The sequence below is a fragment of the Triticum urartu genome, chromosome 4A (genome assembly GCF_056163025.1).
Source record: "Triticum urartu cultivar PI428250 chromosome 4A, HENAU_Tu73, whole genome shotgun sequence".
NCBI lineage: Eukaryota > Viridiplantae > Streptophyta > Magnoliopsida > Poales > Poaceae > Triticum > Triticum urartu.
In genome coordinates, this window is record NC_141876.1 from 3597667 (window position 1) to 3621253 (window position 23587).

Genomic DNA, 23587 nt, shown 5'->3' on the forward strand with positions numbered 1-23587 from the left:
CATAGGTACTGCTTGAGGCACATTTATGCCAACTTTCAGACACTAGTGCAGAACCGGGCAATAGCACTGGTTCGTAAGGCCCTTTAGTGCCGGTTTAGGAACCGGCACTAAAGTTTCGGCACTAAAGGCCCCCCTTTAGTACCGATTCAGCACGAACCGGTGCTAAAGGGAAACCACGTGGCACGAGCCAGCTCCGGGGGCCGGGAGCCCTTTAGTACCGGTTGGTAACACCAACCGGTACTAAATGGTTGTGGGTTTTTGTTTTATTTTGTATTTTTCAATTAAATTTGTGTTATCAATTTAATTTAGGATTGTTTTACGTTATAATGAGTTGTAGTCGTCGTCATCATCATCATCATCATCATCGCATATTAATAAATAAATAAACTCTAGCTAGCTAAAAATCATCATAGTCGTCTAATTACCACTATTTAATCATCATAGTCATTACCGCTAGCTATCTAATCATCATCAACGCTGGCTAGCTTAAAGAGGAAACATTCACTTTGTAACAGAAGCAAAGATATCATCAAGTTCAACATAATCATCACCAACATCGAAGTTCAGGACACGGACATGAGACAAGTACTAATTAAGAGCATGAACTAGTAGCTACTGATCCTGCTGCTCCCTCTCAGGTAGAATAGCATAGAACATGTATAGCTCCCCTGATTCATCATACTGGAGCATGCAGATGAATCTGTCTCCTAATCTTGGGTTGCGCTTCTCCTTGCTGCCCCCTAGTACTTCTCTGCGATCGTTAACAATTTTGCTCCAATCTTTCACTATTAAGCATTCTTCGCTTTCAGAAATCCTGAATGCACTCATGTGCAATATAGGAAATCTTGGTCGTAAGCTAACCATTGACATGCGACCTTTTGTCTCGATCCACTGAGGCACAACTGTCATCGGAAGTCCCTGTTGAAGAACATCGTATAGTAATTAATATACTAAGCAATGAAAGTTTAGCTTCAAAAATAATGTATGCAAAAGATGCACTAATTAAGGACAAATATTTAAAATCTTACCATCTTTCGATTATAGATGTGATCGTAGTTCAATACGATCACCATTGGTCGCACGTTTTGAGTACTAACATTTCTAAGTCCAGGAAAAAAATTTGTCTTGACAGTATTAAGATCCTCAAGCCATGAAACATAATGACTTATCTCCTCGCAGTTTAGTTGAGCCCCGGGGCAGTAGTAGGTCCTGTCTACCAAGCGCCGGACATGTTTACTTGAACCGAAATAAGCTGACAATACAAATTAGTTGTCAACTATTTTTGAATAAACTCTATCAAAGACATAAACACATATGCATGCATGGTTGAGAAAAACTCACCAAATGGTAGAACTGGAGGCGTTTGCACATCGACCCAGATGTCTATATTACCTTCAATATCATCTTCCGGACGAATATCAAAGGTGATAACCATATCAGGCTCAAATGCATAAGCCTTGCATAGTGTTTGCCAAGTTTTGCATTCAAAATGGGTGTATGTGTCTCCATTATATAATTTGACGTTGAAAGTATACCCATGCTCCGTCTTCAAGTAAACTCTCTTTACCTCCATATCATCTATAGCACTAAAACCTATCTTATCCAAGATAAAAATTCTTGCATGGCAGGGGATGCGCTAGTAGAATAGTGAAAATTTAAAATTATAAGTTGAAGCAAATGAAGCATAAGTTCTGCATTCAAATAATAATTGACAAAGTGACTTACTGTATCAACTTCGAATGTCTCATCCAGCTTGATGCTGAAGCGCCTACCATCAACAAGGAATTTTTTGTCGCACAGGCCGCGCTGGTCTTCACAGTGTTCGCACATAATGAAATCTTTTTCGTCGTCAGATGACATTTTCTATGTTCATATAGGTGAAACATTAAACACCTATATCTAGCCAAAAATATATTCATCTAACATTTGACATTAATATATCTAACTATATTCATCTCTAACAATTGACATTACTTTTCTATCTAATTCATCTAACATTCGACATTAATCTAACATTTATATAAACTCAAATTATATATAAAAAATTAAATGAACAGAAAAACGCGTTAACAAATAATATTTTACTTAGATCATCAAATCTTAGATACCTAAATTTTCTTACTAAAAATAAACTAGTTATATTAATTATTGAATTAGTTCAAATCTCATATACCTAAATAAACTAGTTCGACAATTTTCTTACTAAAAATAAACTAGTTATATTATTTATTCAAGTAGTTCAAATCTCATATACCTAAATAAACTAGTTCGACAATTTTCTTACTAAAAATAAACTAGTTATATTAATTATTCAACTAGTTCAAATCTCTAGTTCGATAATTTTCTATCTATAGCTAATTCATCTAACATTCGATCATCTAATTAACTTGTCTAAAAAACAGAAAATAAGTAAAAAAATGTGTGTGTGTGTATGTGTGTGTACGTATATATGTGTGTACGTATGTGTGTGTGTGTATGTGTGCATGTACATGTACGTATATATGTGTGTGTATATGTGTGTGTGCCCCCGTACGCCGCCGCACCGTACGTACGAGCGGGGGTGCCGGCGTACGGGGCGGGGGCGGCGTACGTACGGGCGGGGGCGTACGGGGCGGCGGCGTACGTGTGCGACGACGACGGTCGACGACGGCGGGGAGAGCGCGAGAGACGTACCGCGAACGACGACGGACGGCGGCGCGCGGCGATCGGGGCGGCGGCGCGAGACGGCAACGACGACGGGCGGCGGCGGGGACGACGACGACGACGATGGACGACGGGCGCGCGCGAGAGGTTGAGACGAAAGAAGTGGAGATCTAACTGAATTTCGCAAGTGTTGTATATATAGGAGATGCCTTTAGTACCGGTTGGAGCCACCAACCGGTACTAAAGGCCAACTTTGGCCAGACAAAGAGGCGGGAAGAGCAGGCCTTTAGTATCGGTTGGTGGCTCCAACCGATACTAAAGGGTAGTCTTTAGTACCGGTTGGAGCCACCAACCGGTACTAAAGGCCTCGCGCTGCCACCCCAAAGTTTAGTCCCACCTCGCCCGGCGAAGGGCAGCCGCACTGGTTTATAAACCCAGCCACGGCTACCTCTTCGAACTCCTCTATATAGCAGGCTTCTGGGCCTAATTAATTAGGGCGCGCTGCCCTGTGAGTCTGCTGGCCCTTCTAGGCCTGCATTTGCACACCCTAAGTCTGGCAGGCCCACTGGGCAGCGCGCCAACAAATTTTTTATATAGTTTTTTCTTTTCTGCATTACTTATTTTCTTCTATTTATTTTTGAGTAGTTTTTTATATAGTTTTTTCTTTTCTGCATTATTTATTTTCTTTTATTTATTTTTGAGTAATTTTTTTGTATAGTTTTTTTATTTTCTACATTATTTATTTTCTTCTATTTATTTTCTTCTGGAAATTGAATGCTGCATACTGAACAATTAGGTAAATGACCGAAAAACAACAAATGATGTCAGAACATGTTGAAATTGATGACATCGCTTTAAATGCTGCATACTGAACACAAAAGAAGCCCGGAGTTCAAATAAGTTTAAAAAACATTGAAGTGGCCATGTAACAGATGAGTTCTCGTCCGAAACCCTGATACTCCGAAAGAGTTTGTCCAGTTTGTACACGAAGTGCGTCCAGCTTTTGCCTGTTGGGGAACGTAGCAGAAATTCAAAATTTTCTACGCATCACCAAGATCAATCTATGGAGTAATCTAGCAACGAGGGGAAGGAGAGTGCATCTACATACCCTTGTAGATCGCTATGCGGAAGCATTCAAGAGAACGGGGTTGATGGAGTCGTACTCGTCGTGATCCAAATCACCGATGATCCTAGTGCCGAACGGACGGCACCTCGCGTTCAACACACGTACAGCCCGATGACGTCTCCCATGCCTTGATCCAGCAAGGAGAGAGGGAGAGGTTGAGGAAGACTCCATCCAGCAGCAGCACAACGGCGTGGTGGTGATGGAGGAGCCTGGCAATCCTGCAGGGCTTCGCCAAGCACCGCGAGATATGAGGAGAAAGAGAGGGAGGGCTGCACCAACAGGCAGAGATCAGATCGCGTGTTATGGGCAGCCCCAGGCCTCACTATATATAGGGGAGAGGGAGGAGGGTGCGCCCCCTCTAGGGTTCCCACCCCTAGGGGGGGCGGCAGCCCTAGATGGGAAAGGGGAGGCGGCCAAGAGGGGGAGAGAGGGAGGCGCCCCCTAGGGTGGGCCTTAGGCCCATCTAAGCCTAGGGTTTCCCCCTTTTTTCTTCTAGCTGCCCCTTGGGCCTTGTGGGAGGCGCACCAGCCCACTCAGGGGCTGGTCCCTTACCACTCTTGGCCCATGCAAGCCTCCGGGGCTTGTGGCCCCACTTGGTGGACCCCCGGGACCCTCCCGGTGGTCCCGGTACGTTACCGATAAACCCCGAAACTTTTCCGGTGACCAAAACAGGACTTCCCATATATAAATCTTTACCTCCGGACCATTCCGGAACTCCTCGTGACGTCCGGGATCTCATCCGGGACTCCGAACAACATTCGGTAACCACATACAAACTTCCTTTATAACCCTAGCGTCATCGAACCTTAAGTGTGTAGACCCTACGGGTTCGGGAGACATGCAGACATGACCGAGACGTTCTCCGGTCAATAACCAACAGTGGGATCTGGATACCCATGTTAGCTCCCACATGTTCCACGATGATCTAATCGGATGAACCACGATGTCAAGGACTTAATCAATCCCGTATACAATTCCCTTTGTCTATCGGTACGATACTTGCCCGAGATTCGATCGTCGGTATCCCAATACCTTGTTCAATCTCGTTACCGGCAAGTCTCTTTACTCGTTCCGTAACACATCATCCCGTGATCAACTCCTTGATCACATTGTGCACATTATGATGATGTCCTACCGAGTGGGCCCAGAGATACCTCTCTGTTTACACGGAGTGACAAATCCCAGTCTCGATTCGTGCCAACCCAACAGACACTTTCGGAGATACCTGTAATATACCTTTATAGCCACCCAGTTACGTTGTGACGTTTGGCACACCCAAAGCATTCCTACGGTATCCGGGAGTTGCACAATCTCATGGTCTAAGGAAATGATACTTAACATTAGAAAAGCTTTAGCATACGAACTACACGATCTTTGTGCTAGGCTTAGGATTGGGTCTTGTCCATCACATCATTCTCCTAATGATGTGATCCCGTTATCAATGACATCCAATGTCCATGGTCAGGAAACCGTGACCATCTATTGATCAACGAGCTAGTCAACTAGAGGCTTACTAGGGACATGGTGTTGTCTATGTATCCACACATGTATTTGAGTTTCCTATCAATACAATTCTAGCATGGATAATAAACGATTATCATGAACAAGGAAATATAATAATAACTAATTTATTATTGCCTCTAGGGCATATTTCCAACAGTCTCCCACTTGCACTAGAGTCAATAATCTAGTTCACATCGCCATGTGATTAACACTCACAGGTCACATCGCCATGTGACCAACATCCAAAGAGTTTACTAGAGTCAATAATCTAGTTCACATCACTATGTGATTAACACTCAAAGAGTTCTGGGTTTGATCATGTTGCTTGTGAGAGAGGTTTTAGTCAACGGGTCTGAACCTTTCAGATCCGTGTGTGCTTTACAAATCTTTATGTCATCTCCTAGATGCAGCTACCACGCTCTATTTAGAGCCATTTCAAATAACTGTTCTACTTGGAGTTATTCTAAATTGTTGCTCCATTATACGTATCCGGTATCTCTACTCAGAGCTATCCGGATAGGTGTTAAGCTTGCATCATCGTAACTCTTTACGTCGAACTCTTCATCACCTCCATAACCGAGAAAATTCCTTAGTCCACTGGTTACTAAGGATAACTTTGACCGCTGTACTGTGATCCATTCTTGGATCACTCTTGTACCCCTTGACTGACTCATGGCAAGGCACACTTCAGGTGCGGTACACAGCATAGCATACTGTAGAGCCTATGTCTTAAGCATAGGGGACGACCTTCGTCCTTTCTCTCTATTCTGCCGTGGTCGAGCTTTAAGTCTTAACTTCATACCTTACAACTCAGGCAAGAACTCCTTCTTTGACTGATCCATCTTGAACACCTTCAAGATCATGTCAAGGTATGTGCTCATTTGAAAGTACCATTAAGCGTTTTGATCTATCCTTATAGATCTTGATGCTCAATGTTCAAGTAGCTTAATCCAGGCTTTCCATTGAAAAACACTTTCCAAATAACTCTATATGCTTTCCAGAAATTCTACATCATTTCTGATCCATAACATATACTCATCAGGAATTCTATAGTGCTCCCACTCACTTCTTTGGAAATACAAGTTTCTCATAAACTTTGTATACACCCAAAATCTTTGATCATCATCAAAGCATACATTCCAACTCCGAGATGCTTACTCCAGTCCTTAGAAGGATTGCTGGAGCTTTGCATACTTATTAGCATCTTTCAGGATTGACAAAACCTTCCGGTTGTATCACATATAACCTTTCCTCAATAAAATCGTCGAGGAAACAATGTTTTGACATCCTATCTGCAAGATTTCATAAATAAAGCAGTAATCGCTAATATAATTCCAACAGACTCTTAGCATCGCTACGAGTGAGAAAGTCTCATCATAGTCAACTCCTTGAACTTGTCGGAAAACATCTTAACGACAAGTCGAGCTTTCTTAATGGTGATACTTACCATCATTGTCCGTCTTCCTTTTAAAATCCATATGTACTTAACAGCCTTACGACCATCAAGTAGTTCTTCCAAAGTCTACACTTTGTTTCCATACATGGATCCTCTCTCGGATTTTATGGCCTCGAGCCATTTATCGGAATCCGGGCCCACCATCGCTTCTCCATGGCTCGTAGGTTCATTGTTGTCTAGCAACATGACTTCCAAAACAGGATTACGTACCACTCTGAAGTAGTGTGCATCCTTGTCATCCTATGAGGTTTGGTAGTGACTTGATCTGAAGTTTCATGATCACTATCATAAGCTTCCACTTCAATTGGTGTAGGTGCCACAGGAACAACTCCCTGTGCTCTGCCACACACTAGTTGAAGAGACGGTTCAATAACCTCATCAAGTCTCCACCACCCTCCCACTCAATTCTTTCGAGAGAAACTTTTCCTCGAGAAAGGACCCGATTCTAGAAACAATCCCTTATTGCTTTCGGATCTGAGATAGGAGGTATACCCAACTATTTTGGGTGTCCTATGAAGATGCATTTATCCGCTTTGGGTTCGAGCTTATCAGCCTGAAACTTTTTCACATAAGCGTTGCAGCCCCAAACTTCTAAGAAATGACAGCTTAGGTTTCTCTAAACCATAGTTCATATGGTGTCATCTCATCGAAATTAGGTGGTGCCCTATTTAAAGTGAATGTGGTTGTCTTTAATGCCTAACCCATAAACTATCGTGGTAATTCGACAAGAGACATCATGGTATGCATCATATCCAATAGGGTGCAGTTATGATGTTCGGACACACCATCACACTATGGTGTTCCAGGCTGTATTAGTTGTGAAACAATTTCCACAATGTCTTAATTCTGTGCCAAATTCGTAATTCAGATATTCATCTCTATGATCATATCATAGATATTTTATCCTCTTGTCACGACGATCTTTCAACTTCACCCTGAAATTACTTGAACCTTTCAATAATTCAGACTCGTGATTCATCAAGTAAATATACTCAACATCTACTCAAATCATCTGTGAAGTAAGAACATAACGATATCCACTACACGCCTCAGCACTCATTGGATTGCACACATCAAAATGTATTACTTCCAACAAGTTGCTTTCTAGTTCCATTTTACTGAAAACGAGGCTTTCAGTTATCTTGCCCATGTGGTATGATTTGCATGTCTCAAGTGATTCAAAATCAAGTGAGTCCAAATGGTCCATTTGCATGGAGTTTCTTCATGCATATACACCAATAGACATGGTTCGCATGTCTCAAACTTTTCAAAAATGAATGAGCCCAAAGATCCATCAAAATGGAGCTTCTTCATGCGTTTTATACCGATATGACTTACGTGGCAGTGCCACAAGTAGGTGGTACTATCATTACTATCTTTTGGCATGAACATGTATATCACTACGATCGAGATTCAATGAACCATTCATTTTAGGTGCAAGACCATTGAAGGTATTATTCAAATAAACAGAGTAACCGTTATTCTCCTTAAATGAATAACCGTATTGCCATAGACATAATCCAATCATATCTATGCTCAACGCAAACACCAATCTCGATGGTAGAGGGAGCGTGCGATGCTTGATCATATCAACATTCGAAACACTTCCAACACATATCGTCAGCTCACCTTTAGCTAGTCTCCGTTTATTCCGTAGCTTTTATTTCGAGTTACTAACACTTAGCAACCGAACCGGTATCTAATACCCTGGTGCTACTAGGAGTACTAGTAAAGTACACATCAACACAATGTATATCCAATAACTTCTATCGACAGTCTTCTCATCTACCAAGTATCTAGGGTAATTCTGCTCCAGTGGCTGTTCCCCTTTATTACAGAAGCACTTAGTCTCGGGTTTGGGTTCAACTTTGGGTTTCTTCACCAGAGCAACAGCTGATTTGCCGTTTCATGAAGTATCCCTTCTTGCCCTTGCCCTTCTTGAAACTAGTGGTTTCACCAACCATCAACAATTGATGCTCCTTCTTGATTTCTACTTTTGTGGTGTCAAACATCGCGAATATCTCAAGGATCATCATATATGTCCCTGATATATTATAGTTCATCACGAAGCTCAAGCAGCTTGGTGGTAATGACTTCGGAGAAACATCACTATCTTATCTGGAAGATCAACTCCCACTCGATTCAAATGATTGTTGTACTCAGACAATCTGAGCACAAGCTCAACAATTGAGCTTTTCTCCTTAGTTTGTAGGCTAAGAAAATCGTCGGAGGTCTTATACCTCTTGACGTGGGCACGAGCCTGAAATCCCAATTTCAGCCCTCAAAACATCTCATATGTTTTGCGACGTTTCAAAAACTGTCTTTGGTGCCTCAATTCTAAACCATTTAGCATTACGCACTGAACTATCATGTAGTCATCAAAACGTGTATGTCAGATGTTCGCAACATCCACAGACGACGTTCGAGGTTCAGCACACTGAGCGGTGCATTAAGGACATAAGCCTTCTAAGAAGCAATGAGGACAATCCTCAATTTACGGACCTAGTCCGCATAATTGCTACTATCAACTTTCAACTAATTTTTCTCTAGGAACATATCTAAACAGTAGAACAGAAGCGCGAGCTACGACATAATTTGCGAAGACCTTTTGACTATGTTCAGGATAATTAAGTTCATCTTATGAACTCCCACTCAGATAGACATCCCTCTAGTCATCTAAGTGATTACATGATCCGAGTCAACTAGGCCGTGTCCGATCATCACGTGAGACGGACTAGTCATCATCGGCGAACATCTTCATGTTGATCGTATCTACCATACGACTCATGCTCGACCTTTCGGTCTTCTGTGTTCCGAGGCCATGTCTATGCACATGCTAGGCTCGTCAAGTTAACCCTAAGTGTTTTGCATGTGTAAAACTGTCTTACACCCGTTGTATGTGAACGTAAGGATCTATCACACCCGATCATCACGTGGTGCTTCGAAACGACGAACTTTAGCAACGGTGCACAGTTAGGGGAGAACACTTCTTGAAATTGTTATGAGGGATCATCTTATTTACTACCGTCGTTCTAAGCAAATAAGATGTATAAACATGATAAACATCACATGCAATCAAATAATAGTGACATGATATGGCCAATATCATATAGCTCCTTTGATCACCATCTTGGGGCTCCATGATCATATTGTCACCGGCATGACACCATGATCTCCATCATCGTGTCTTCTTGAAGTTGTCTCGTCATCTATTACTTCTACTACTATGGCTAACGCTTTAGCAATAAAGTAAAGTAATTACATGACGTTTAAGTTGACACGCAGGTCAAAATAAATAAAGACAACTCCTATGGCTCCTGCCGGTTGTCATACTCATCGACATGCAAGTCGTGATACCTATTACAAGAACATGATCAATCTCATACATCACATATATCATTCATCACATCCTTTTGGCCATATCACATCACATAGCATACCCTGCAAAAACAAGTTAGACGTCCTCTAATTGTTGTTTGCATGTTTTACGTGGCTGCTATGGGTTTCTAGCAAGAACGTTTCTTACCTACGCAAGAACCACAACGTGATATGCCAATTGCTATTTACCCTTCATAAGGACCCTCTTCATCGAATCCGATCCGACTAAAGTGGGAGAGACAGACACCCGCTAGCCACCTTATGCAACTAGTGCATGTCAGTCGGTGGAACCAGTCTCACGTAAGAGTACGTGTAAGGTCGGTCCGGGCCGCTTCATCCCACGATGCCGCCGAATCAAGATAAGACTAGTAACGGCAAGCATATTGAACAAAATCAACGCCCACAACTACTTTGTGTTCTACTCGTGTATAGAAACTACGCATAGACCTAACTCATGATGCCACTGTTGGGGAACGTAGCAGAAATTCAAAATTTTCTACGCATCACCAAGATCAATCTATGGAGTAATCTAGCAACGAGGGGAAGGAGAGTGCATCTACATACCCTTGTAGATCGCTATGCGGAAGCGTTCAAGAGAACGGGGTTGATGGAGTCATACTCGTCGTGATCCAAATCACCGATGATCCTAGTGCCGAACGGACGGCACCTCGCGTTCAACACACGTACAGCCCGATGACGTCTCCCATGCCTTGATCCAGCAAGGAGAGAGGGAGAGGTTGAGGAAGACTCCATCCAGCAGCAGCACAACGGCGTGGTGGTGATGGAGGAGCGTGGCAATCCTGCAGGGCTTCGCCAAGCACCGCGAGATATGAGGAGAAAGAGAGGGAGGGCTGCACCAACAGGCAGAGATCAGATCGCGTGTTATGGGCAGCCCCAGGCCTCACTATATATACGGGAGAGGGAGGAGGGTGCGCCCCCTCTAGGGTTCCCACCCCTAGGGGGGGCGGCAGCCCTAGATGGGAAAGGGGAGGCGGCCAAGAGGGGGAGAGAGGGAGGCGCCCCCTAGGGTGGGCCTTAGGCCCATCTAAGCCTAGGGTTTCCCCCTTTTTTCTTCTAGCTGCCCCTTGGGCCTTGTGGGAGGCGCACCAGCCCACTCAGGGGCTGGTCCCTCACCACTCTTGGCCCATGCAAGCCTCCGGGGCTTGTGGCCCCACTTGGTGGACCCCCGAGACCCTCCCGGTGGTCCCGGTACGTTACCGATAAACCCCGAAACTTTTCCGGTGACCAAAACAGGACTTCCCATATATAAATCTTTACCTCCGGACCATTCCGGAACTCCTCATGACGTCCGGGATCTCATCCGGGACTCCGAACAACATTCGGTAACCACATACAAACTTCCTTTATAACCCTAGCGTCATCGAACCTTAAGTGTGTAGACCCTACGGGTTCGGGAGACATGCAGACATGACCGAGACGTTCTCCGGTCAATAACCAACAGCGGGATCTGGATACCCATGTTAGCTCCCACATGTTCCACGATGATCTCATCGGATGAACCACGATGTCAAGGACTTAATCAATCCCGTATACAATTCCCTTTGTCTATCGGTACGATACTTGCCCGAGATTCGATCGTCGGTATCCCAATACCTTGTTCAATCTCGTTACTGGCAAGTCTCTTTACTCGTTCCGTAACACATCATCCCGTGATCAACTCCTTGATCACATTGTGCACATTATGATGATGTCCTACCGAGTGGGCCTAGAGATACCTCTTTGTTTACACGGAGTGACAAATCCCAGTCTCGATTCGTGCCAACCCAACAGACACTTTCGGAGATACCTGTAATGTACCTTTATAGCCACCCAGTTACGTTGTGACGTTTGGCACACCCAAAGCATTCCTACGGTATCCGGGAGTTGCACAATCTCATGGTCTAAGGAAATGATTCTTGACATTAGAAAAGCTTTAGCATACGAACTACACGATCTTTGTGCTAGGCTTAGGATTGGGTCTTGTCCATCACATCATTCTCCTAATGATGTGATCCCGTTATCAACGACATCCAATGTCCATGGTCAGGAAACCGTGACCATCTATTGATCAACGAGCTAGTCAACTAGAGGCTTACTAGGGACATGGTGTTGTCTATGTATCCACACATGTATCTGAGTTTCCTATCAATACAATTCTAGCATGGATAATAAACGATTATCATGAACAAGGAAATATAATAATAACTAATTTATTATTGCCTCTAGGGCATATTTCCAACATTGCCGTGACCCTCTCTACTCTTTCACGTATGCTATGCAGATGATATGATGATACCATGCAAAGTTTCAACATTTTCAGGATTCATTTTGTAGTGATTTTCAATTTCACGGTCATTTAGCTCTCTAAACAATTAGGTAAATGACCGAAAAACAACAAATGATGTCAGAACATGTTGGAAATTGATGACGTCGCTTTAAATGCTGCATACTGAACACAAACGAAGTCCGGAGTTCAAATAAGTTTAAAAAACATTGAAGTGGCCATGTAACAGATGAGTTCTTGTCCGAAACCCTGATACTCCGAAAGAGTATGTCCAGTTTGTACACGAAGTGCGTCCAGTTTTTGCCGTGACCCTCTCTACTCTTTCGCGCATGCTATGCGGGTGATATGATGATACCATGCCAAGTTTCAACATTTTCAGGATTCATTTTGTAGTGATTTTCAATTTCACGGTCATTTAGCTCTCTAAACAATTAGGTAAATGACCGAAAAACAACAAATGATGTCAGAACATGTTGGAAATTGATGATGTCGCTTTAAATGCTGCATACTGAACACAAAAGAAGTCCGGAGTTCAAATAAGTTTAAAAAACATTGAAGTGGCCATGTAACAGATGAGTTCTCGTCCGAAACCCTGATACTCCGAAAGAGTTTGTCCAGTTTGTACACGAAGTGCGTCTAGTTTTTGCCGTGACCCTCTCTACTCTTTCGCGCATGCTATGCGGGTGATATGATGATACCATGCCAAGTTTCAACATTTTCAGGATTCATTTTGTAGTGATTTTCAATTTTACGGTCATTTAGCTCTCTAAACAATTAGGTAAATGACCGAAAAACAACAAATGATGTCAGAACATGTTGGAAATTGATGACGTCGCTTTAAATGCTGCATACTGAACACAAAAGAAGTCCGGAGTTCAAATAAGTTTAAAAAACATTGAAGTGGCCATGTAACAGATGAGTTCTCGTCCGAAACCCTGATACTCGGAAAGAGTTTGTCCAGTTTGTACACGAAGTGCGTCCAGTTTTTGCCGTGACCCTCTCTACTCTTTCGCGCATGCTATGCGGGTGATATGATGATACCATGCCAAGTTTCAACATTTTCAGGATTCATTTTGTAGTGATTTTCAATTTCACGGTCATTTAGCTCTCTAAACAATTAGGTAAATGACCGAAAAACAACAAATGATGTCAGAACATGTTGGAAATTGATGATGTTGCTTTGAATGCTGCATATTGAACACAAAAGAAGTCCGGAGTTTAAATAAGTTATTAAAAATAAAAAAGAGGTGCAATGCTGGTTAATTTGCTTCAAGCCATTCGGAATAGTGTAGACTGCACTGCACATAGCTCAGTGCAATCTATGCTATTCCGCAAGGCTTGAAGCTAATCAACATGTAGGTGAGCATTGCAACTCTTCGTCATTGTCTGTGCACTAACGGCTTATAAACCACTCATACTGCCTCTCTCTTGGCGAGGTGGGACTAAAAACATCTTGCCATAACCTCATTAGTACTGGTTCGTGGTACGAACCGGCACTAAATGGTGATGGTGGGGCCATAGCCTGACCGCAGGCTGACACAGCCTCTTTAGTACCGGTTTCGTGGCATGAACCGGTACTAAAGGTTCGCCACGAACCGGTACTATTGATCGCCGCCACGAACCGGCACTAATGTGCTTCACGTTTGACCCTTTTTCTACTAGTGAGAGAGCAGGATTCAGAGGAGAAGACTTGAAGAAATGCATGGATGAAGCTGCATATGCTTACACTGAACATGACTTTCAGTTGGCAATGGAGAGCATGAAGGCTGAGTGTAAGGAAGCTTGGGAGTGGATGTCAAGGATTCCTGCAAAAGCTTGGTCAAGACATGCAATGGATACTAACTGCAAAACTGATCTGGTGGTCAATAACTTAAGTGAAGTTTTTAATAAGTACATACTTGATGTAAGGAACAAGCCAATTGTCACCATGATCAATGGGATCAAGGACAAACTTCTGGTAAGGTGTCAGCAAAAGAGAGAGGGTGGACTAGTTGCAAGATGGGAAATTGCACCAACTTATGTTGAGAAGTTAGAGATGAACAAGAGATTTGCAAGGGACTGCAAATCATTGATAGCTAGACCAGGTCTTTTCCAAGTGAGTAGTGGGGACAAGACCTACTCTGTTGACACTAACCTGAAAACATGTGGCTGTAAGAAGTGGGACATCTCTGGAATTCCTTGCAACCATGGTTGTTCTGCCATCTACAGGTCCAAACAACTACCAGAGGACCATGTAAATGTGTTCTTCAAAAAGGCTATGTACTTGGAGTCATACAAGCCTATAATTTACCCAGTTCCTGGTCCTGATTGTTGGGTGAAAACTGCAACTCCTGACATTGACCCACCTCAGTTCAAAGAAGACAAGAAGGGACCAGCAGAAGAAAAAAGGAAGAAAGGCAGGTTTGAGCCTCCTCAAGCAAAGCAGACATCAAGGATGGCTACAATAACTTGTAGTAACTGCAAGTTGCAGGGCCACAAATACACAAGTTGTGCAAAGCCATTGAGGCCAGATCTGCAAATCAGGAAGAACAAACACATGGTATGTTCTTTTTGACTTCCTTCTCTGTCTCCTCATTCATTAAGTATCACTGAAATTTATGCAACAAAAATGATTGCAGGAAAATAGGACAGCCCCTGCATGGCAGTAAGGTGGAAGCTCAACATCTGGTACAACAACTCCTAGGGGTGCAAGCTATGCATCTGCTTCAAGGGGTTCTTCTGCTGCTGCTTCAAGGGGCAAATCTGGTAGAGTTGCTGCTACATCTGCTAGAGCTGCTGCTACAGGCACTAGAGCTACTGGTTCATCTGCTAGAGCTGCAAATTCTTCTCCTTCTGGTGTTGGTACTGCTGCTGCTTCAACAGGTGCAAGAAGAGGTGCAAGAACAGGTGCAAGAAGCTTCAATCCTCCAAGAACTACTGCAGAAGCTTCAACTAGCCAGCCAACAGGAAATAGGTCCAAAAGGACAAGATACATGAGCAAAAGGATGGAGGGGTACTTCTATGCCAGTGGGAACTACTGAGAGTTCTTGTTTGACTATGTATCCAAGTGCATTTGTGCTCCATCAGGCACTAGAGCACTTTATCTATGCCAAGACTAAATTTGAACTTATGTAATGCTATGTTGAACCTATGTGTGGCACTAAGAACTACTGCTGTGTAATGCTATGTTGAACCTATGTGTGGCACTTTATCTATAATTCTGTGCTTGCACTGCTATATTTACTTTGTCCTGCTATGTTGATTGCACTCCCTGATCATCACATTATGTGCATAATAATAATGCCAGAAAGTTCCTGGTATACTCATGGCATAAGTTACTAGTATATCAAATTTTTCTGTGCACAAAAATTTGACTATCACACCAGTTTCACCTGGAGTGAGGTAATTATAATAGAGTACTCAATATAATACAAGAGATAGTACTGCAAATTAAGTTCAAATTCATGCCATAAGTTCAAATTCTAGACTTGCATAATTCAGTACAAATTTAACCATTACAATACCAGTAGAATACCACATTACAATACCATTACAAACTTGTAGTTAGGTCTGGTTATTCAGTGCAACAGAGCACAACTACACCAGTACAATACCACATTACATAATTATAATTCATCACATATCTCCTTCAACTTCTTGATCTTGTCCTTGTAGCCATGCTTCTGTTTCAGCAAATCAGAGATGATGTACTCTAGCTTTTTCTTCTCTTCCTTTAGTTGGTCTCTCTCTGTCAGCACTTGGTCTCTCTCTACCACAAGCTTGTCCCTCTCCTTCTCTGCCTTTGCCCTGAGTAACTGATGTAGGTTTGTGCAACCATGGTCTGCCAGCTTCTTCTTCTCCATCTCCTCTTTCAGATCATTGAGAGCCAACCTAGTTTTGCCCAGCTCAGTAATAGCATCCTCCTTGTCAGCCACCATTTTTGCAAAATCAAGTTTGAAAAATCTCAGCTCTTCTTCCATCTTCCTCTTTTCTCCAACTACTTTGTAATTGTGTTCAGCAAGCTGAACATTGTCTCTCAGTCTGTCCTTGTTTTCTTTGTCATACATGCTCCACAATTCAGTTAGGCAAAACTGCAAAACCAGTGACCACTCAGGGTCTATCCACTTCAGATAGTTGCACTTTAGTTCAGCCTATAATTTAGAAAAAATATTGTCAATCATACTACACAATAAATTGTGTTCATTGAAATGCACAAACAATTAAGAAAGCCTATGAAATTAATATGTGTTGTCAATAAGAATTTTTTGTCACTTTTAACAACATATAAACTAAATATATGTTGTCACTCATTATAACAACAATTGTATTATTTCCACCAAATTATTTAACATAGCATAATTTCCTACTGGCACTAACAATGTTGTACACTACTAAATTATTTGGAACAAATTACACTGTAAGAGCATAATTATATCCAACTGTGGGCAGTGACAATTCTTCACACTAATAAGCAGAGCAAAATTTCCTTCTGGCATTTGAATGGAGCAAAAACTAACAAAGATTAACTAAAGACAGTACTAACCAACATACCTTCTCCTCAGCACAAGCAAGAAAGCGTCGGCTAGTGTCCGTAGAGTCAAATGCTACTAGCCTGAGGCAAGGCTCGCGATGCAGACAGCGAGAGGAGAGCTCATGAGCAATGCCACTCCATTCATAGCATGGGATGGTCCTAGGAAGCTTAAAACCAAAGAGATTGAACAAATGAGCGAGTTGGTAAGAAATCCCCAACTCAAGAACCCTAACCCTAAATGCTGGAATCCCCAAATGAACGTACCTGGCTAGTCACTGACTCGTCATCGGAAGAAGAAGAGCTTGAACCCTCGCTCCAGGAAACCATGGCGTACCGGCGGACGGCGGCGAGACGACGGTGGCGGCGGCGGCGGCGGTCGTCGAGGTCGAGACAGAGTGGTCGGATGTGGATGAGTGCTCTGGTGCGGTCTGGTCGGACCAGCGACCCGCGCGGCTCCTAATACACGTGCGCGGAAACGGCCGTCAACCCTCGTCTAACGTCGTCTGTTAGCCCGCGCCACATCGACCCGACAGGTGGGCCCGACCTGTCGGATTCGCTGTTTCCGCGGCTAAAACGGCCAGTCAGTGCTTCGCGTTACCGATTAGTCCCAGAGTTGGTGGTTTTTTGTGACATGGCTCAAATGTGGTACTGACCTGTTACCCTAGCCCCAAGTGTGGTGGTTTTGGGTAAATAACTCGTCCTCCTGCAATGACGGCGGCTGGGTGGAGAGGATCCGGAGGATCTCAGCCGGAATGTTGCAGCCCGTGTACTACTCGACGAGGCAGCGTCCGGAGGATATCGAATTACATCTTTGATTTTCTATGTACAATATTAAATCACTACATGAACTCATTGGTTACTAACTTGGATCACTTTCGAGATACATCTTCTGTTAGAGGAATAAGAAATAAATACTTTGGTAGCTTTTTGTGTGAGAGAAAGACAATTTGGTAGCTCATGTGGTACTCTTTCAATTATATGATGAATGGATGTAGGGTCATATAGACCAAATATGTGTAGCATAGACATTAGGTAAAGTCAGATGGTTCTTGAGTGGATAAAAGAAATAACAAATACCACTATTAGCGATTAAACATTTCAAATTTGATCCACCGGGGGTGCCCCTCATTACCATAGAATTCCTCGCTGAGGTTCTGGCTCCTCCCTCTCTAGCTAGTTCTCCACGAATAGCCTCTCCGAAGGGCTGCTCTTGCCTGTAGATCTTCTCTGCTACGGCCTAGCTCTGGACGGCGAAGCCCTTGCATTTGAATGTGTGAAATCAGACAGAGGAGGCAGAGTCGCTGGAGCAAAGGACGATGACCTCCCCACCAGACAGCCCCGCCTCGTCAATAGCCCCCTTCTTGTATTACTCGAGACATCAAGAGTCCTTGGTGACAAACCCTTGATGATTCAAGCAGAGCTTGGCCAGGTACTCATCATGGGTGTGCGCCACGTCGAGCCGCTTGAAGGCATCCCAATTCTCCTGCTCCTCGCCGCGGGAGACCACTCGAGGGTCAATGGTGATGAACTCCGGGACCTCCCGGTTGCTGAGGGGGAAGTTGATATTGGTCCAGTTGCCATAGACACCCACTGCCTTCACATTGTACGCCCTCACCGCTAGCTCCTCCGTCTGGAAGGAAACAATCCAGTAACGTTGGATCGTGTCCCTATCCTTGATTTCTGACACCAGCATCCCCCACAGCCACCGCCGCATGTCACGGTTCTTCCTCTTAGGTGGCGGCATGTTGATGAAGCAGTTGGAGGAGGCTGCGCCGCCACGTTTGTGCAGCATGATGCGCACGATGCGTGTCCACGCTTCTAAGTGGCGGCGGGGACCTCAAACGGCTGAATCCCGCCATTTCGGGGGCAACGCCGGTCTATTGAAAGTGCTGGCGTGGGAGCGGTGTGGCTGCGGTGCTGGCGTGCCACGTCAATGCGGTGAGAGAGAGAGAGAGAGAGAGAGAGGCGGCACAGGGGGGGTATTTATCCTCAGATTCAGCCGCATCTCGGTAAATATTAGCGATGGTCAATGGGAGGAATATAACTTTTTAGGTGCTAAACCAGATAAGTGTTTGGCTAGGTCTGGTTTAGCTCCCTAAAACATAATTTTTACTCCTTTAACAGGTTTTGAGGGATCGGGTAGAGATGCTCTTACATTGCTAGTGGTACATGTAGCCATGTCTACGTTAGTTTTCTTGAGTGTGAATGCCATTCATAATTATACCATATATATTCTTGCGCAGTTCACCACGATCTACTTATTATTTGCACTTAAAGTCAAAATCAGTAGCTCAACTTTCATTATAATATATAATTGCACAGCTACTACTACACAATGATCCATCATCCCTAGTTGAACAGTTTCCCTCTTGCCCTTTGTGTGCTCCATCCCGGATGAACTTCTCTTGTCGAGTTGTAACGGTTAGTAGGGACAGAAGAGAGACTAGCTTCCTGGATATACGAGGATGATGGTCATTGGGGTGTATCCATGTGGTTCATGGTGGGATTCAATATTACAGACTGTGAATAGGATGCATCGGCCGGGAATATAGGTCCCAGCCTGAAAAAGAGACTCTGTATGCCTTGGGAGTATGAGTTGAAGCCATAACTGTGGTGTTTCGTGTGCATTGTATATCTTGAGTTTGTATGTGGGATGGAGTTTGTATGTGGGCTTCTTGAGTTTGTATGCGGGCATATTTATATTGTTATCTGCAGCATGGGCGTCTTGTCCGCCTCCATGAAGAATTCATCCTCAATCCACAAGATAAGTGTTGGGTTAAGCTCATCAACTGCTGGGCTGTGTAGTTTAGGGTCATTTTGCTTTTCTGTTTTTGTTGTAATAATGTGTGTGCATGGACATGACATGCGCATGCACGTAGATGGCAGAGTGTGGCGTGCTCGCCCACTCCCCAACTCCTTCCTACTTTCTCTCCCGGTGGACTTGGTGCTTTGGTTCGTGGTCGTGGGATGGCGTGGCCGGCTCGGATCATGGCATTTCCACCGGGAGTTGGTTAGCTAGGCTGTTGTATCTAGCATATAGGAAGGAAGAGAAATAACAGAAAAGCTGTGAGGTTTGACAGCGCAATACTCTCTCTCACTCGCGAGTTCTCCTTCCCCTCTCCCTCAAGCTCGATCCGGCAACGACAATAAGTATGCCCGCATCAGTTGGTCGATGAGCCATCGCTAGTCACTCCTTGCACCTACTTGCATGACTGGAGTTTATACAGGCTCATCTCAACTACTTCTCTACAACGTGAATAGACAATAAAAAATGTCTTATCATTCCCGACGTTCTTTCCACGCTGAAGTTGACATTTCCTAACAAACGGAACAGGGGACTCGGGCAAGACCATGATGTTCTGGCGAAAGATCGTCTAGAATATGCTGAGACGATATTTTTTTTGTAGTGAACTCACATGTACAAAGCTGTCCCTTTGTTATATTACTTGAAACATATAGTACAGTGTCGAAGGTGGCTAGAATATATGGTACAAATAATTGGTCATTCATGGTTCATACTAGATAGTAAAACAATCTCATATTATATCTAGGAGTTCATCAGGCTGTGTTTATTCTATATATAGGAGTAGCATTGACTACTACTAATGATATATATTTTTAATAATTAATTAATGGATCTTGTGCTTCCGTAGGTTCATGCGACAGGGTAAGATGCCAGCTTGTTAACGCCGCAGGCGCCCTTGCCTCTCTGGAGCTTCATGCTGTTAAACACAATATGGTGTAGCGTGACAGCCTTGGCGAGAATATAGACTTGTGCGGCATAATTAGGTAGTTAGATGAGATAACTCAACTATGTAACCATATATTCTTATCTCTATCTTTTCTTCTCCCTCAAGTTGTAATCTCTAACTGTATGCGCTATCCAGGGAGGTGCGCCCCTGTCTATAAACACGCAGCGCGTCCCCTCTCGCTGAGGTAAGACGCTTTCGCCTAAAGCACACATGTAACCTTCTTCTCCCCAGTTTTGGCCCCATGAGTTCCTGATGAGCCAGTAGCTTGTCCCATCCAGCTCGACACCGTAGCCCACCACGGTCACCGCGTGATTTGGTGGGTCTTTCTCGATGTGATTCTGTTGTATCCGCTAAGAAACCCATATTTATATGGGGAAATTTCTGCGTTGGTACTTGTATGTACTATATTAGTGCTACAATATCACATGGTGGCATTTCTTTTTTGTAGGTGGTGGGAGAGATGCGGAAGATTGATATGTTTTTATAGGCCGGTTGCTGTTGATTGATTTGAAAAAGGATTGGCTCTATAATTGAATACCTCAATCGAATTGAAGAGCTTCAAAATTAGGTAAATAGTGACTTAAAATAATTGAATGGGAGAGCTCCTTGAGCAATTGTTGACCCAGTAAAAATTGAGTGACTTAATTTAAATTGAAGACCTTAATTAACTGTGAGGCCTAAAAAATTAGAAAGTACTTCCTCCATTCCAAAATAGATGACCCAACTTTGTACTATAGTTAGTATAAAGTTGAGTCATCTATTTTGGAACGGAGGGAGTAGTGTGTAGTATAAAATAATTGAATGTGAGCGCTTTGAAAAATTGTTGATGGTCAAAATCGGGCGACCCAATTTCAATTGGAGACCTTAATTGATTGTGAGCCCTTTAAAATTAGGGAGCTTAGTGTTATAGAAGATATTAATATTCTCTCCATTTCCGCCCTTCAGATATGGCCTCTTTCAAAGTCTGAATAGCGGACAATACGCTTTGCCATGTGTAAGAGCTTCCCTTTTTCAACTCACAGCTTAAGAGATCACCTTATGGATAGTACTTAGTCCTTAGAACTTGAGCACCAATAGAATCAGGTTCCAAAAGTAAACGCCAACATTGTTTCGATAACATTGGTATATTAAAAGTGAGGGCCCGTATGCGGGTAGTTGGGGATGAGGCATTCCGTCTGATCATTCATGGAATTTTTGCCTGACGGAATTGACATTTTTCATGACGGACCGTGGGTAGTTTGGGTCTGGGGCATCCTATCTTAATTATCATTCCTGATGTTCTTAATTTCCACACTGAAATTGACATTTCCTAGCAAACGGAAGAGGGGCGAAAAATCACCTAGAATATGTTGAGACAATATTTTTTTTTGTAGTGACCTCACATGAAACATACAGTACAGTGTCGAAGGTGGCCAGAATGGATTGTACAAATAATTGCTCATTCATAGTACATATTAGATAGTAAAACAATCTCATGTTACATCAAGGAGTGCCCCTTAATAATCTCTTCAAAGCAAGCACATGCGGTTAATCAGGTTGTGTTTATTCTATATATAGGAGTAGCGTAGTAATAATTTTAATTAATGTATCTTGTGCTTTGGTAGGTTCACGCGACAGGGTAAGATGCCAGCATGTCAACGCCGCAGGCGCCCGTGCCTCTCTGGAGCTTCATGTAGCCTCCTTCTCCCCAGTTTTGGCCCCACGAGTTCTTGATGAGCCAGTAGCTTGTCCCATCCTGCTCGACACCGTAGCCCACCAGGGTGACCGCGTGGTTAATTTCTGTGCCGCAGGCGTCGCCGGTCATGATGCCGCCATTGTACATCTGGAAGCTCGGCTGCTTTCCATCGATGCCGACGGACACGGGCTAGTTAGCGACGGCGGCGGCGAGCGCGTCCTCGTTGTTGGCGGGCACGACCTGGTAGCCGCGGATGGTGGCGGCCGGCTGCGTGGCATCGGAGTCGCACCTGCCTTGGGCCGTGACGTATGGGTAGGCGTCCTCGGTGGTGATGCCTCCGTTGTCCACTATGTACTCGAAGGCAGAGGTCATGAAGCCGCCGCCGCACCCGTGGTTCTCGGTGGTGCAGTCGAGCAGCTGCTGCTCCGAGAGGGAGACCAGCTGGCCGGTGGTGATCTGGTGGATGCCCTCCACGGCAGCCACCGCTGAGAAGGCCCAGCAGCATCCTGTACGTAGCAAACCAAAGGTCGTCGTGTAAGTTTTACTTATCACAGACTACTCACGGTAAGGAACGATGCATGCATGCACTGAGTTGGTACGTACCACACCGTCCTTGGTACTTTACACCGGTAACTGCGCCTGTGGTCCTCCAGTCAACGCCCTGCTCGTCAGCGGCGGAGAGGCTGACGTTCTCGTACTTGAATCCCGGCAGCATTTTGGGTCCCGGCGGCGCGGGCTTGAACCCGGTGTACCTGGCGGCGAACTCCTCGCTGGTCAGGTCGGCGAACTTGTTGACGGCCAGGTGGTACTTCTTGGTGCCGTCGGCGTTGGACCTGGCGACAAGCTCGGAGTTGGCCTTGAACACCTGGAAGCGCAGCGCCTTCTCTGCGTCATCCTTGTACTTGCGCCCGTGCTTGGCCATCCACTCCTCGTGGCGCGCCTGCATCGCCGCCTCCTCGCCGCCGGCCAACTCACGGGCCGCGACCACGCTGCTCATTAGGGCAATGAGGAGCAGCAGCAAGAAAGGGGTGGTCATCTTGGTCCCTGCCATGTACGCAGCTAGCAAGCTAATTAAGTGAGTAACAAGAGTGGTAGTTGTAGTTGTAGTTGGTGCTGAAGCTATCGGAATCGGGTGCTTAAATAGGCGGCCTGCTGAAACGGCTTGATCGTAGGTCACGGCAGATGTGGCTGAATATTCCCAGCCCCAGACAACACGGTGATCCTAGGTCACGGCAGATGTAGCCTAATATTTCCAGCCCC

General features: G+C 44.2%; 2 protein-coding genes and 1 pseudogene across 3 annotated transcripts; all 3 read right to left on the bottom strand.

Annotated features, from left to right (window-relative positions):
* Positions 1–15995: 15995 nt before the first annotated feature.
* On the bottom strand, positions 15996–17227 carry LOC147974253 (uncharacterized). Its single transcript, XM_087519410.1, has 3 exons — positions 17165–17227; positions 16921–17067; positions 15996–16520 (listed from the first exon to the last, which is right to left on the bottom strand). The coding sequence occupies exons 1-3, from the start codon at positions 17225–17227 to the stop codon at positions 15996–15998; spliced, it is 735 nt and encodes a 244-aa protein (XP_087375536.1).
* Positions 17228–18278: 1051 nt separating this feature from the next.
* Positions 18279–18692, bottom strand: LOC147974254 (ethylene-responsive transcription factor ERF043-like). The gene has a single exon (XM_087519411.1). The coding sequence runs from the start codon at positions 18690–18692 to the stop codon at positions 18279–18281; it is 414 nt and encodes a 137-aa protein (XP_087375537.1).
* Positions 18693–22061: 3369 nt separating this feature from the next.
* Positions 22062–23446, bottom strand: LOC147974255 (senescence-specific cysteine protease SAG39-like; annotated as a pseudogene). The gene is made up of 2 exons (XR_015600077.1): positions 22931–23446; positions 22062–22833 (listed from the first exon to the last, which is right to left on the bottom strand). The product of XR_015600077.1 is annotated as a senescence-specific cysteine protease SAG39-like (transcript).
* Between the last annotated feature and the right edge of the window lie 141 nt (positions 23447–23587).

Excerpts from the sequence above, each read along its gene's own strand:
- LOC147974254 (XM_087519411.1), bottom strand. The coding sequence starts at position 18,692 with ATGCTGCACAAACGTGGCGGCGCAGCCTCCTCCAACTGCTTCATCAAC.
- LOC147974253 (XM_087519410.1), bottom strand. The coding sequence starts at position 17,227 with ATGGTTTCCTGGAGCGAGGGTTCAAGCTCTTCTTCTTCCGATGACGAG. Across the intron at positions 17,068-17,164 it reads ACGAGTCAGTGACTAGCCAG|CTTCCTAGGACCATCCCATG; the intron begins GTACGTTCATTT and ends TTTGGTTTTAAG. Across the intron at positions 16,521-16,920 it reads TTGCTTGTGCTGAGGAGAAG|GCTGAACTAAAGTGCAACTA; the intron begins GTATGTTGGTTA and ends TCTAAATTATAG.